This window comes from Juglans microcarpa x Juglans regia, chromosome 5S (genome assembly GCF_004785595.1).
Source record: "Juglans microcarpa x Juglans regia isolate MS1-56 chromosome 5S, Jm3101_v1.0, whole genome shotgun sequence".
NCBI lineage: Eukaryota > Viridiplantae > Streptophyta > Magnoliopsida > Fagales > Juglandaceae > Juglans > Juglans microcarpa x Juglans regia.
Genome location: NC_054603.1, coordinates 14,044,110 through 14,060,245, shown reverse-complemented (window position 1 = coordinate 14,060,245; position 16,136 = coordinate 14,044,110). Strand labels below are relative to the sequence as shown.

The 16,136-nt window shown below is 35.7% G+C and overlaps 1 protein-coding gene across 1 annotated transcript; it reads right to left on the bottom strand.

The window, feature by feature from the left end:
• Positions 1-1,431: 1,431 nt before the first annotated feature.
• Positions 1,432-3,115, bottom strand: LOC121267525 (UDP-glycosyltransferase 43-like). Its single transcript, XM_041171421.1, has one exon. It carries the CDS (start codon positions 3,058-3,060, stop codon positions 1,561-1,563), a length of 1,500 nt encoding a protein of 499 aa, XP_041027355.1. The 5' UTR covers positions 3,061-3,115; the 3' UTR covers positions 1,432-1,560.
• Positions 3,116-16,136: the final 13,021 nt, after the last annotated feature.

The window sequence follows — 16,136 nt, the reverse complement described above, 5'->3', positions numbered from 1 at the left end:
TTCTCTCATTTCTCAAAATCCAATAAAATATTTTAACTCAAACTATTTTACTATTGTTCACATAATTTTTATCTCATCTCATTATCCAAGCATGCTTAAATAACTTAAAATTTAAAAATTTGAGAAAACTTTGTTTTGTCTTCTCTCTATAATGCTTTGTCTTCTATCTATATACCTCATTTATTACAATTAGTGATTAAGTAATGCCACATTTAAAAAAAAAATCATAATTATATCATAAAAAGTGTTAAACATTAATAATCAAATTTAGAATTTTAAAAAATCAAAACACTTTGTATTCTTTTTCCTATAATATTTTGTCTTCCTTTTTTATGTAGTAGATTATAAACAAAATTAATAATGAATGATTTATCTGTGTGCAGCTAATTAATTATAAATCACATGAAGAAGGAAGTGCGGATCTTTCCTGATGGGAAGAGTTGGAAGTACTTTTGAGTTTTGAGGGCCTTCAAGCCTCTGATATGGATGATGGATCTGCTAATACGAGGAGTAATGCTTGCAGATGAAAATCAATTAAAGAGATATTTGTTTAATAATATTATTCAATTTACATAGGTTATTTTATTTTATTTTTTAGAAAAATCATTTTACAATAGACTCGGCTTGACAAGTTAGAAATTGTTTCTTATAAAAAAATTAAATTTATTTTTCTCATCAACTACATGATAATATTCTTTTGAGATTTTATTGTGAAAGAAACCTCAAAGTTATATTATTTTTTGTATAAAATTCTCTCGATCAATTAAGTGGTATCCTATGATTGAAAAATTATTAAAGAATGATAAATAATTTTTTAATTATCTGATATCACATTAGACGATGATAATTAAAAATATTATGAATAGCACTTATCTTCGTGAGGAGTGCCAACTTATTATCATAAAAATATTATTAAACAACACGCGAATAATTTTTCATTTTGAAATTACGAGTAATCTTATATATAATCGAAGATTACTAAATCGTCACTCAATCATTTTAAAAAAAATAAAATATATTATTAAAAAGTTAATTTTTTTTCATGTGAATCTTATATTTACTCACTTTTTTCAAAGAGATTACGTGACGTTTACGCACTCCGCAATTACAAATATCATTTATTGTATAATTTTGAAGGATTATGTTCGATTGTTGGAGTGAACCCAATTCATCCAAATTAATTATTGATGAGATTTACTATTTTTTCAACTTTTTATAAAAACAAGTTAAACTCATATTAATCTACTTCATACATTCAAACATATATCTCAACATATTTATATTCAAATATATCTATATGTGACTCACAAAATATTATAATTCACATATTAATTCGGATATCACCTTAACATTCAAATGTAGCCTAAGATTTTACTGTTCATAACACTATCCATAACAGTCTATCATTACTCTTTTAACATAACAACTGCTCAACATTATTCTCTTAAAAATTACAAATAAAAATTGTAAATTGCAATTATTTAATCAAGACATAAGAAAGTGGTCGGTAGAACGTTTAAATTTTTCAAATATATTGATTGGGGAGATGAATTTTTCTAATTAATTACCTACTAACGCCTCAATCAATGCTCCAAGTGACGTATACGATGAGCCATTTTCCATCATTGCCATCCTACTCTTCTTCCCCATTTCCTTCACTTTTCTCCTAACCTCATCATCACCGTCCATCAAACGTTTTATTCCTCTTTCCACCTCATCCGCCACCACCAGATCACTACCAGCCCTGTAATCTAACGTGATTTCCACCGCTAATCCCAGTTCCCTCACCATCTGGAAGGCGTTCATCTGTTGCTCTGCATAAACAGGCCACGTGGCAATTGGCACGCCATGCCATAAACTCTCCAAGATGGAGTTCCAGCCACAGTGCGACACGAACCCTCCGATTGCCTTGTGGGCCAGGATCGACACTTGTGAGACCCATCCGCACACAAGGCCAACCCCGGCCGTCCGTTCCAAGAACCCATTCGGTAAGACCTCGTTTGGATCTTTGTACTCACTCGGGAGGTGTAATTGGGTCTTCGGCGGCCCACGTAGTGCCCACAAAAAATGGAGCCCAGTTCGTTCAAGCCCAATTGCTATCTCTTTCACTTGAGGCCCACTAAGACTTCCCATGCTACCAAAGCAGAGAAACACCACTGACGATGGAGGTTGATCGTCAAGCCACGTCATAACCTTTCTGTGGTGGACCTGGTCTGGATGCCATTGGGCCGGTCCTGCAAGGTCGAGAGCGGGCCCTATTGGATAAACCGCTGGCACTTGACGGCTACGGACTCCGTTGACCGAATGAGGCTCCAGCTCCACAAACGTATTTACGATAATACCCTTTGTTTCCGCGTACCTGCGTGCATGGTGCAAAAACCAGGCGTACCCTTCTTTCTGCAACACCGATGAAGGCAACACGCTTGGAGGAACCGGGTTCACGAATTCCGGGAGGACCAAATCGGAGTCCAAGCCAGACAAATCGGTGGGGTTGAGTTTGGAATCTAGAATCGGAAGATGAAGCATGAAGCCGAGAAACGTCGCCGGAGACGCGAAGTAGAGGTAGCAAGGAATGCCGAGCTCGTTCGCCACGTCGATCATGGAAGTCGTAAACATGTCGATGAATAACCCTGCGATCCTGGACGGAAAGTGGTTGGAGTCTGACTCGATTGCCGCCGCCATGAGGTCGGTGATCGCATGCTTTACGTGGGGCCTGTGTTTCTCGATGAGCATGGATATGTAGGCTATGGAATTTTGGAACTGATCGGGTGAGGGAGTTTCCACCGCAGGGAGGTGGATTAATCGGATGTTACTGGCTGCGGCGGCGGCGCGTGATTGTACGTAGGTGTTGACGAGGGGTCTTTGAGGCATGGTGACGATGAGTATGGTGGCAGAAAATCGAGGGTCATGATCGACAAGAAGGTGCGCGAACTCAAAGAGAGGGACGAGGTTTCCGATCCCAGGTGTGGAAATGAACACTAACTCCAACTTTCCGGTGGCCATGGGGTTTACTACCCTTTTCTGCAAATTTAATGTGCATTTTGACCTTGTTTTTCCCATTATATTTGACCAAAAGTGTGACCTTTGATTGTCGGTAAGGGCATGTGACCTTTGATTGTCGGATATGAGATGCGATTTATATTCATAGAAAGTATACCTAACCATTTTGACCACCTAGAATTTACCGATATTGGGAGTGGGTTCAATGGACATTTCGTTGTCCATTGTTTGGGCTTATCGGAAAATAAAATGTGTGCTCATTATTAAATTGAATAGTATATGCGTATATATATATACTAGTAAAGGACAAACACGTGCAATGCACGTGTGCCCAATTGTAAAAATATGAAAAGTATTTTTAAAAATATGAATTTTTAAAAAAAATATGTAATAATAACAAATAGATTAATATATATGATTATGAAATGTAATAGTTTTATCTATGTTTTAAGATTTTCTCATTGATCATAAAAAATATCATATATATTATCTGCAGAATATTCATAACCATAATATAGGAATTTTTACAAACACAGTTACAACTATACAATTTTCTATTACAGATTTAAAAGCGACTATTGAAGTTGATGTGTTATCACTATACATTTCTAAATAAACTTGATATCTAAAAATAATAAATAAATTATTATTTATTGATATTAGCAATTAATATAATCTAATTATAATGTAAAGATTTTTAACTCCATAATATGAGAATAAATGTTTATCTTGATTGTGAAGCCTCTATTTTTTTGTCACTATAACATAAAATGTTTTCATTTTTTTTATATTGTTGTTTTGTTGTAAATTTTACATGATGTGTAATAAAATAATTGATGTAATAAAATTTAAGTATATGTAAAATCTAAAACAAAATTACAGAATTTATCAAAACATTATTATTCAAAAAGTAAGTGCGACAATATATATTAAATTTTGGATACTTTTTTTGTTATTATAACTTTATGGGTAATTGATATATTAATTTGAGTTGAAAATTATTTTTAACACCTATGTATTTTTCACATCTAAAGTTGTAAATGGGACAAGTAGTGAAAATAAATATAAAAGCAGGGGTAAATTTTTTTAGCAATGCTACGCAACCTCTTAACCTCCACACACCACATTTTTTTAAAATTTTTAAATTTTTTAATATTTTTAAAATTTTTTTTTGAGTTTATTCTTTTTAAACTAATTTAATTCTTCTATTCATTATTCATATATTAAATATTTGAAAAAAGAAAAAAATAATAAAAATTAAAAAAAATGTGATGTGTAGAGATTATGTGAATAGTAAAAAGTGTAGATTTTTTCAAATTTTTTTCCCCTTCTATTTTTTCCTCTCAGTGCCAACTCCTCTTTATTTTCTCACAAATGTTCTCTCTCATATCCCCAACGTTCCCGGTTCTTTTTCACCTCCTCTCTCTTCTTTCTTCTTTTCATCTCTTACTTCCACTCTCAGCCACACTAATGCCAACAGCAACACGGCAGTGCCGTTTTGTGTAGCCTTATCTCGCATCACTCGACCAAACAAATAATAATCTCTACTTTTTTATCTCTTTAATCTCTATTTCTTTGTGTTTTTTGGCTTCTTAGAATTTTTTATTTTGCGAATTCTTACAAATCTAAAAGTTTATTTTTTAGATCTAGAGGATTTTTATTTTCTTGTTCTTATTTTTGTATATTAAGATGATTGTATCACTTGGATTTTTTTTTTTTTTTTTTGTGCTTTGAGTTGTTGTGATGATTATTTTGGTTGCAAACCATTTTTTTTTCAAATGTTAACAGATCTCTAAATTTGTTCTTCGGATTTGAAAATATTAATATTCATTCTTTTGTTTGTATATATATTTTTTTTCATTTTTTTGAGATCTGAGATTTTTATTTTATATTTTGTTCTTTCGCTTGGCTTGTATTGGGATCTTTTTTTTTAACAAATCTTTATAGATGCGAACTTATTTTCTGATCTTAAAATGTTCTTATCTTCTCAATTCTGTTTTTATATATATTTTTCTCTTCTTTTGGTTCTATATGTATTTTACTCTACGATTTTAGCATATATTTTTCCAAACTCAGAACTGAAAATTTATTTCTTAGATCTATAGGGATTTTTTTTAGATCTGAAAGTCATCATTAAATAAACTTCCACGCAGGAAACAATACGTGTACTACACTTTAATGATCTGAATAAAGTACTAAATAAAGTACTACACATGGAAGTATACTTTAATGATATGACCCAAACTCATCTTTCCAAAATGCCCCTCGTCTTTGTCCGCTATTACTGGCTTTGACACACAACATGTGACCTCAATCCATAGTCATAAGGAACAAACACTACCCTCATCAAAACCGTTCGAACTCAGAACCTCTTATGAAACAAGATTGGAAGACCCATTTCGTAAACCTAAAACCGTCCCACCTTCGCACCTTCGCCAGTACGTTTCCATGGCGAGAGTGGAGGGTCCAATACGTTTCCTTGCTCCTCCTCTGCACTCCCCAACCTCCAGCTTCCACAAACGGCACTGTCGGCCATCACATGTCCACCCTCCATGCACATTCACAGCATGCATGCACCTCCCTCCTCCGCTAGAGCCTCCAAAAGCCTACTACCGAGAGCCAACAGCTGTACGAAGAACCCAAGAGGCCTTTGTTTTTACCAATCGCAAGGATCTCGGTGTAAGGATCTCGTTTTCTCTATTATTTGTCTATTTTTTGTTCTTTTCTTCAATCTCTGATCTATAAGGAAATGAACACATGTTGTTCATTTTCTACAGATCCGAGTTCATGCACAATTTTTAACTCCTTTTATTTCTGTTGCATTTTTTCCCTTATAGATCTAGATTTGAACAGATCTTCATATATTTGAAGATATTATGTTAGATCTGTGTTTTATTTTATTTATTTTATTACTGTTTATTTTTTCTCTTTCACTTTGGTCTTCTCTGTTCTCTCTCTCTTGTTTATTTTTTCTTCTATCGTGGATCTGTAGGTAAATGAACGCATGTTGTATGTTTCTGTTGCCGGTTGTTTTTTCCTATAAATCTCAACAGATCTTCATATATTTGAAGATAACGTGTTCAGATTTTAGTGTTCTTAGTTTTTTTTCCCTCTGGGTTGATCTTTATTTTTTGTTTTTCTTTGTCCCTTGTTTGGTTTGTTTTTTCTTCTATTGTGGATCTGTAGGTAAATGAATGGATGTTGTTCGGTTCTGTTGCTACTTGTTTTTTTCCTTATAGATTTCAACAGATCTTCACATATTTGAAGAGATCGTGTTCATATATCAATCTTATTTTTTTCCTTCTCAGTTGATTTCTATTTTATGTTCTGGATTTTTTCATTGCAGTATTTTTTTTTAACTTTACAGATCCCTTTTTTTTCAGATCTTTGATTTTTGTTACTCTTATTTTTGCTTCTGTAAATTTCCTGTTAATACCTTCTTTGCTTCGTTATGCATTTTCTTCTATCATTTTTGTTCATCTATCGAGCATATTTGTTTAGCTGTGATCTGAGGTTCTGTGAAATTTCTGTGTTTGGAAAAGTTTATTTCTTTCGATAGTTATTCATCTCGTTTCTATATGCACATATATTTTTACAGTTTTGCCAATTTTACACATGTATTACGTGTTTCGATCTTCTACACCTACATGAATTTTATTTACTTTAACAATTTCTTCTATACCCTCTACTTCTTTCCATTTTCTTTCTTCGTCAAGCATATGTCTAGTCTGTTATGAATTGACCTGAAAGTATCGAAGTGCAAAATATCTAGCTACTCTGTTTAGATGCAATTTTTATTTTTTGGTAGCTGTAATTTCTATTTTCTACGTTATAATTTCTAGTTATAATTTTTTTTAATTGCAATCCCTACTTTCTTTGTCACGTATATGTCTATTCTGTTATGAATTTACGTTATTATATTTTTACATTGTAAATATTGGGTCTGAAATTATCGAAGCTAAAAAATTTTAACATGCATATGTATGAAATATGTCATGAAAGCATAGAGAAATTCATATTTAACTGAGAACAAGAGCAAACTGAAGCATATCAAGTTGATTATATTTCATCAAGCATAGAAAATTTCATATTTTGCTGAGGAAAAAAACAAACAAAAACATACCGTGTTGATTTCAAAATTTACAAACGATCTGGCAGGTTTCACATACTTCAGCCTCTGAACATTTCCATAAATTAGATCTACTCAAATCTAAGGATGAATACTGCGATTTTTTCATTCACCTACACGGGAAAAAAGAAACAAGAATATTCACATCTATTTAAAAAAAAAAATTTACTCTTTTTGTTGTTATTGGTCATATGGTTCTTCATTTATTTTTTTTCCTAGAGATCTCAACAGATCTTCTAAGATCTCAACAGATCTATCAAAAAAAGGATATCAAGGGACAACAAAATTATTTAGAAAAGTACTTATAAAAAAAAATTATTTAGAAAAGTGAAAATTAATTTATTTCTAACAATTAATTATTGCATATAAAATAAAGAACTGAATAAATAGTAAAAAATACTCAATCCAGATGAATCAACATAAAAAATTACCTGTGAAAGGCGAGAGCTGAGGGGCAAATTCAGAACCAGATTTGAGAATGTTAAAACAACGAGATGACTGAATTTATACAAAGCGGCAAGCGGTGGAAGGGGTGGTAAAAATAAATAATCGGAAAATGATAACAAAAGTCCAAAATTTGAGGAAATGCTAACAAAAGCATGGGCAAAAACGTAAAGAAGATGAAAATGCTAGCAAAAAACCAAGTGGCAAGCGGTGGAAAACGGAAAAGAAAATAAATCCGAATCTACAACGGTTGGTTCAAGTAGTGATAAAAAAAAAAGATAACTGGAAAAAATCAGAACGTAGGAGAAGTTGAGGACAAAGACGAAAAGTAAATACAAAATGAAGGATAAAAAAATGAATGAAAATGGACGACACCTGCTGTTAGCATGGGCAAAAGCGTAAAGAAGATGAAAATGCTAACAAATAACCAAGCGGTGGAAAACGGTGAAAAAAATCAATCTGAATCTAACAACAGTTGGTGTAAGCGGTGATAAAAAGAAGATAACAATTGAAAAAAATCAGAACGTAGGAGAAGTGACAGACGAAAAATAAATAAAAAATGAAGGACAAAAATGGAAAAAACAGATGGACGACACCTGCTTATTGGGCAAAATGAAGCCAAGGTTGGAAGAGTAAAACAAAAAGAAAAATATGGGCAAAAAGGGCAAAAAAAAAAAAAAAAGAACGCACGTCAAACAGGAAAATGAATTGAAAAGCAGGGATAAAATTAGAACAAATAGTGGATGACAGCTGTTTATTGCCGCTTATTACATATAAGATATATATATATATATGTATGTATGTATATGTACTAATCAGTCATTGTTCATGCGACCGGGCCCATGCCTACATGATACGACACAGAAAAAGCCATTATATATACCACCAAAAGCATGATTAAATAGATGAGAGATCTCATGATCAGTGAGTGAGCGATCTACAGTATATCTGCTCTACTATTTTTATCATTCTAATTCTAATTCTAATTCCCCAGAAAAAGGGTAATTATCAAGAAAAAAAATGAACGATCAAACATACAAGCTTGAAATTAAAGAATATTGGCACGTTGGCCACGTGAGGAGACACTAAGGAGAGGTTTGTATTCGTAACTCATCTCAACTCATTTCAACTCATCTCACTACTATTCATTACCATTCATCAACTTTAACTCACAAATCTCATTACTATTCACAACTCATCTCACTACTATTCACAACCCATCTCAACTCATCTTTGAATCCAAATGACACCTAAAGCTCAACTTTGACGTATGTAGGGTTAATTTTGAAGAAGCAAATTAAAGCAACTCCACTTGTAAATTAAAGCAAATTAATTTTGATGCTGGAAGGTGTAACACAGCTCTATAGGTTTAAAAATAAATTCACTTTTAAAATATTTTGGAAAACTCGGAGGGCTAACTTTGACTTAAAAATAGTGAAATTATAACAAAGAGTCGCGGAAGTATTTATTAAAATTTTTTAAAGTTCGTACCATAAAAAAATCATAACTTAAAATCTATCTACATGATTTAGGCCACTATTACACCTCCCTGGATTAAGTTTCGTCTTGCAGTTCTACGTTCATAAATATTCTGACCTTGGGTGGTTTAAAACCATAAAAACAAACTAAAATTAGTTGATAACTCAGTAAGAAACTTATCATAATGTAAACATACTTAACATAAGGTTTTTCATAAAATATTTCATGCTAAGAACTTCAAATCATGATCATTCACACGTATGCTTATGCAACACATGACTTGTCTTGAGTTATCTAACTTTTCATGCTTATCTTACTAATCCACATACTTAACCCTGTGTACAAGGTTGTGCACTGGCCCCACATCCTATTGCCGCAAGGGGAGCCGCTAATTATATTCTAGCATACTAGGTGGACCACGCTTAGCTCTGTGGCTTGCACATCCACCCATAAATTACATTTGAACCATGTATCTGAATGACTATCTGATTAACTGTTTTGAACTTATCTTATACTTGATCTTATGAAAGCTTACGTGTTTTATGCAACGTGAGATGCATAATACATTCATAACTATAATACGCAGAGTAAAACATGATGAATGACGTGCTTGCAAATATTATGACATGTGTGATAAGTAAACACTAGCTTCCAAGAATTGGCTTTAATAATAATATATATAGCTAGCTAACGTATGCTAATTCTAATTTATGATTAAGCTACTTACCTCGCAGTGTTAATCCAGTATTTCTAGTATGAAATTGATCATGTGAACTAGAATGAGAGAAAAACATAAAGGGATGTTGTGAGAGGAATGAGGTAGTGTGCTATATATTGGTGTGGTGAACGTGGGACACGCACGGTGCTGGATTGGGTATCTTAGGTTCGACCGTTGCACTTATAAAAGTTTATGGTTTTTTCCAAATAACACATATAAGGGAGATATTTATAGAGAGATTTGGGAGATGATGCAGACGAGTTTGAATTCGAGTTGGATTCGGTCACGATCATTCAAGAAGAGAGTTTGAATTTAAAAACATGATCTAATAGTTTATTCAATGTACGATTGGCAGTGACTGAGATTGCATAGGAGACTTCAATCAGTGATGATTTTAAATTGAAATAAATTTCTAATGGGCGATCTTGAAACTCTAAAAGGAGTATAACTCAATAAATAATAAATAATAAATGATATTTAACTCAGTTATTGAGCCTAATTAAAACTCTTAATCAATCTCAATAATTTATTACTTGTGGGCTTATCTAATATGGCCCACTAAATATAATTTTGGTCTAATAAAAATGATCAATATTCTGACCTTATAATTATTGGGCTGAGTCGTTACCGAAGGGACTTCCTGAGTGTTATCCACTCTAAATATCTCTTATGAAAAATTCTATTTATAAGCCGACACTAATAATACATAATAAAGTGTTTATATGACATAACTTGATTTGAAAGAGGAATTTTAAAATTTGAATCTTACAAATCAAATTTTACCATTTAATTAAGTAATATGGATAATATGTTCAACACACCGATTTGATAATAGAATAATTTATATATATATAAATATATATAATTTTTATTGTCATTTGAAATTAATACTTATCATGAATTCATGTGTTTATTTTTTTATTTTTTTATTTATGATTGATTTATTTATTTGCTATACAAACTTTTAAACTTATTTATGAACTGCTTGACTCGTTTATTATTTTGCAAATAATATTATAAGTTCTGTTATTATAGTGATACAATCTTATAAATTTGTATTAATGATAATTAGTTAATTATTTCTAGACTCAACATCTAAATTGGTTGGGCTAACTACGTGTGTGTATATATAATTATAAAGTTAACAAATTTAGTATTTGCTAAAAAACATTTATGACTGTTCGGGACATGTTCCACGCCTTGGCAACAAAAAAAGCTGACGGCCCAGAGTACCCGCTTGATGATTCACTTCCCTAGGGCTTTGTGGACTCCAATGACTGCTTGCTTTCGCAACATGTCTCCCCAGAGTTTGGGAGTGATGTAACTTCTCTATTGCCCCATTTTCCGTTACATTATCAAATCGTGTAATGATGTTGTTGTCAACCTCTTTATTTTTCTACTCACGCACGTAACCCTCGCTCCATTTTTTCTTTATAACCATTTCTTTACTTGTTTTTCCTTTTCTTCCCTCTTTCTTTTACACTCTTGTGCTTCTCTCTTTGTCTTTCCCAATGACTCCCAGCTATCTCTTCATCTTCTCTCTCGACTCCCAGATGTCCCTTCATCTTCTCTGCAAGACTCCAGCTTTATTTGCTTTACAATGGTCCAATAGAGTTCTTCTCAATCTCCTGCTCATGGTACCCTCGTGTTGGCTCCAGAATCCTCTATTCAAAGGGATATTCCTTATTTTGAGGGTGTTGACTGGCACTCCGTTCTTGCCCCTAGGGACCTTATTAAGTTAAGGAGCTCTTATGGGCTTCCAGATTCAATAATTCTTGAATTTCCTCATTGTTGTCGATGAGGAAGGTTTCGTCGAGAAGGTGGCCCTTCCAGCCTGTGCTTTTGTTCATGGCTAAACTTCCCTTTTGTTGCTCGGTGTACGACGTTCTTGAATTCTTGAATTTGGCACTTGCCCAACTTCATTCTCATGCTTGGAGTGTCCTTTTGTGCAGTTGTATTTTGTGACAGATGGTTTTGGAACCTGCTTGGGAGGAATACCAAGATTTGACTACTTGAGAACTCCTTACAATTTACTCAATTAGTGGCTCAGTGGGCAACATTTGTAGCTTCTGTACGTGTTCTAGCCGCTTAGTGCGATTTGAAACTCGCCATTCTAATGCTAAACAATGGCAGAGAAAGTTCTTGTTTATTTCTAGTCAAGGTTGGCAGTTCCCTATTCGTGAAGCCCCAAAGGGTGAATTTCCCATTAATGCCAATTGGCGTAGAGTTCCTGATTACAAGGTGATGACAGTCACTTTGTCAGAGTGAGAACAAGCTTGCATTGATATGGTCCTCACTTTGGTTCAAGAGAATGAGGACGCCATCTGGACTGAGGCCTTTTTAACACCAACCAATATTGACCCTTTTTTGGTTATGCCCATTTGCTCCCTTGTGAGTGGTTGTCTGTTTTTGACAGAAGGCGGTAACTTCGCCCAAGAAGGGGCCCGCCCCTACTCTGCCTAAGAAAGCAAGTAAACGTTCTCGCTTGACAATTGCTGTCGGTCAAGAGGAAGAAGATCCCTTTCACCACGGGAGCAATGGAATACCTGAGCAACCCATGGCTCAAAGTAGCGCTAAGATGGACATAAAGGCTTCTGTCTGTGTTGACGATCATCCTTCATCAACCCTGCCTTCTGCCATTGCCCAACCGTCAAAGCGTAGGGCTTCCCCTGGCTTTGACAGCCTTGACGACTTGATGGGATAAGCACTTACTAACTTGGCCACCACCTTCGATTTTGACCTCCCTTCTCGAGAGTTTGGCTTAGTTCACTCGCCTTCTTTTGAGCTTCCCACAATCTCTCCAGGCAACTCGATGCAGGGCAAAGGAGAGGGAGACACGGACATCTACGCTGCCTTCTCTTTAAGCCTCTTTGCCTTAACTACTCTAGGAGTTACCTTGTCATTTCTTGACGAGGATTAAGGACTAGAGAATGAGCAACTAGTCACCTCGAGCTCTCGTCCCACTACTGTCTTTGAGGGTGAGGCCTCGCCCAGTGATTTGGAAGCAAGCGAAGAACAGATTTCCATCCCTTATTCCTTCAACTTGTCCTTTGGGGGTGACGAGGGATTTTCCCCTCTCGAGGAAGGCGTTCCCACCACAGGAGGCGAGGGCGAGGAGGGTTCTATTTTGCCTGATTCTCTTGTGGTAGAAGCTGTTCACCCTATCGAGGAACTTGATTTTGTCCTCGGGGGGCAGGATCTCTTCTAACTTCATCATGCCGGGCCCTTATTCTCTCGGGTCTTGGCCTGACTCAGTTCCAAGGACTCAAGGGGAGAGGTGCCTAGGCCCTTCCCGTCCCCTAGGAGCGAGTCTGTCAGCGACATGGTTGGTCTGCTTTGGGGCTTCCTTTCTTTGGTATGACTTACTCTATTCTTTCCTTCGTGAGGTTTCTTTATCTCTTTTTTTACTGACTACTGCGTTTGAATATCTAATTATCGTAGGGTGTGGATGACTTAGCTGCTTGGATCATTATCGATCAAGCTGATTTGAAAGAAGAGATCCGATCGAGACGTATGTTTGCCTTTTTGGAGAAGAGGGAGTTTGAGAACTGAAAGTTTGAGAAAGCCGAGTTGGAGCTCCTCCCTGAGCAATCGGATGGTTATGCCCACTCAGTAGAGGGTGATCTGGATATTCTTTGCGAAGAGGCATCGGCACTGTGTCAAACTTTCTACAGCTGTGGCAGCTGGCAAAGAAGCCTGGTGGCAAGTTAACCTCGAGCTTTCTGAAACCAATGGGTCTTTGGATGAGCTTTCCCAAAGGCACGTAGCGTTTAAAAAAGACTGGGAGTGGATGGACCAGAATCAAAAGAAGCTAGGAGATGATGTGTTGCACCTCGACGTGAAGGTTAAAGTTAGGGACCAACGAGTGCTAGAGTCAGAGTTAGAGCTGGCCTCCTTAAAGGGAGAATTTGTGCAACTATCCCTTCAACTTCCTCATCAGGGTGTTGTCGATGAGGAATGTTTCGCCGAGAAGGTGGCCCTTCTAGCTTGTGCTTTTGTTCATGGTTAAGACTACCTTTTTGTCGCTTGGTGTGCGACGTTCTTGATTTCTTGAATTTGGCACTTGCCCAACTTCATTCTCATGCTTGGAGTGTCCTTTTGTGCAGTTGTATTTTGTGACAGATGGTTTTGAAACCTGCTTGGGAGGAATACCAAGATTTGACTACTTGAGAACTCCTTATGATATACTTGATTAGGGGCTCAGTGGGCAACATTTGTAACTTCTGTATGCGTTCTAACCACCTAGTGCAATTTGAAACTTGCCATTCTAACATTAAACAATGGCAGAGGAAGTTCTTGTTTATTTCTGGTCAAGGTTGGTAGTTCCCTATTTATGAAGTCCCAAAGGGTGAATTTCCCATTAATGCCAATTAGTGTAGAGTTCCTGATGACAAGGTGATGACAGTCGCTTTGTTAGAGTGAGAACAAGCTTGCATTGATATGGTCCTCGCTTAGGTTTAGGAGAATGAGGAGGCCATTTGGACTGTGGCCCTTTTAGCACCATCCAATATTGACCCTTTTTTTGTTATGCCCAATCACTCTCTTGTGAGTGGTTGTCTGTTTTTGACAAAAGGCAACTTTTCCCAAGAAAAGGTCCACCCCTACTCCACTTAAGAAAGCAAGTAAACGTTCTCGCTCGGCAATTGCCGTCGATCAAGGGGAAGAAGATCCCTTTCACCATGGGAGCATTGGAATGCCTGAGCAGCCCATGGCTCAAAGTAGCGCCAAGATGGACATAAAGGCTTCTATCCATGTCGACAACCGTCCTTCATCAACCCTGCCTTCCTCTGTTGCGCAACCATCAACTATTAGATTAACGATTAGTTCCAACCCATGGCATGCACTCTAGTTGATGCCTAAATGTGTTTTCAACTATTGATCCCTATGAATGCATGCATATGATATTTTCTTTAATCAAAACTATTCACTAACATATTTAATGACATAATGAAGGCTAATTCTTGGATAATCAAGTTCATCCCAACACTTAATCATGGCTAAGAAATCTTTAATCAACAATATGTTCAAAACTGATACATGCTTAATGATCAAAATAAGAGAGATTCAAAACCTACCATAACATGCTTCTAACCACAATTTAAACCTTCCATAATTATGTTAAGATAATGATAAATCATATCAAATCATGCTTAAGACACACCATAACTAAATATCCACTTAAAATCATTTAATCATTCAAACCATCTCTTAATTGATCCGGTTTTGAACTAAGTATGGTAACCTTTTCAAAACTCAACCAAATTTCGTACCAACACTTGTAAACAAAACTTGACATGCTAACTAAGATCAAAATCAAGAAAACTTACAAATTTTGTAGCCTTCCAGACACTCAAGACAGCCTTATACAAGAACACTCAAGAACTTACCAAGAACTCACTCGGTTTCACTCTTTTGATCTCTAGGAGGGAGAAGTGCTCTCAAGGCTCAAGAAGAAGCTTGGAGTTTTTGCTTGGAGTAAATGAGGAGGTGAGGGAGATATTTTTAGGGTTCAAGAGGGGTGGAGACGTTGGCCTTGGTGCAAGGTGATTGGGTGAAGTGGGAGGTGCACAAGTCTTCAAATTTTCCAGATTGCTTCCATGGGCTTATGTCACATTGTGCAGGAGGAATAGTGGCCTAAAACTACCATGATTCTCTCATCACTGAAGCTACATTGGTCCTGTAGAGGTGCCCAGGTCGTGGGGCATCATTTAGGTGGCAGAAAATCACTCAAACCACCCTTGCAAACCGGCAGATTCAAGTGGTTTTATTTGGCAGATTTTGGACTTTGGTTTTGGATGGTTTTGGGTGGGAAAAACTGAGTCAATTTCTTCATGATGGTCATGGGACCTCTTGGGGATTGGGTGGTAAAGGTGGTGGCTCAATTATGATAGATGGTTGGTTAAATTCCAACCCAATCGGTTCCTGCACAAACTAGACCAAGGTGCACTCGGTTTGATCATTTGAGTTGGTTTGTGTATCCAATTTCGTCCAAGGCTCAAATTGGTTTGGAGGGTTATCATGTGGTGTTTAAGGACCTTATTACCCTTGAGTACAAATCACAAAAATGTTGGGCTTTGGGCAAAACAATCCAAGCATACAAAGGATAATGCACAAAGTCGATTGATGAAAGGTTTGGATTTGATATGTCATTTTCCTTAATGAAATGTGGGGAGGTTTAGTTGGGGTATTAGAAATGTCTATTATGATGTAATAAAGTAATAATTCAAGAAAATTTGAATTAAAAGGCTTAAGAAAAGATTAAACAAAATTAAGCTTCAAAGCATGGCTTAAAGTTCACTAACCTCAATTATGATGGTTAATGATCTTAGCCAATTTTTAAAACTTAATTTGGGTACTTAGGGTATG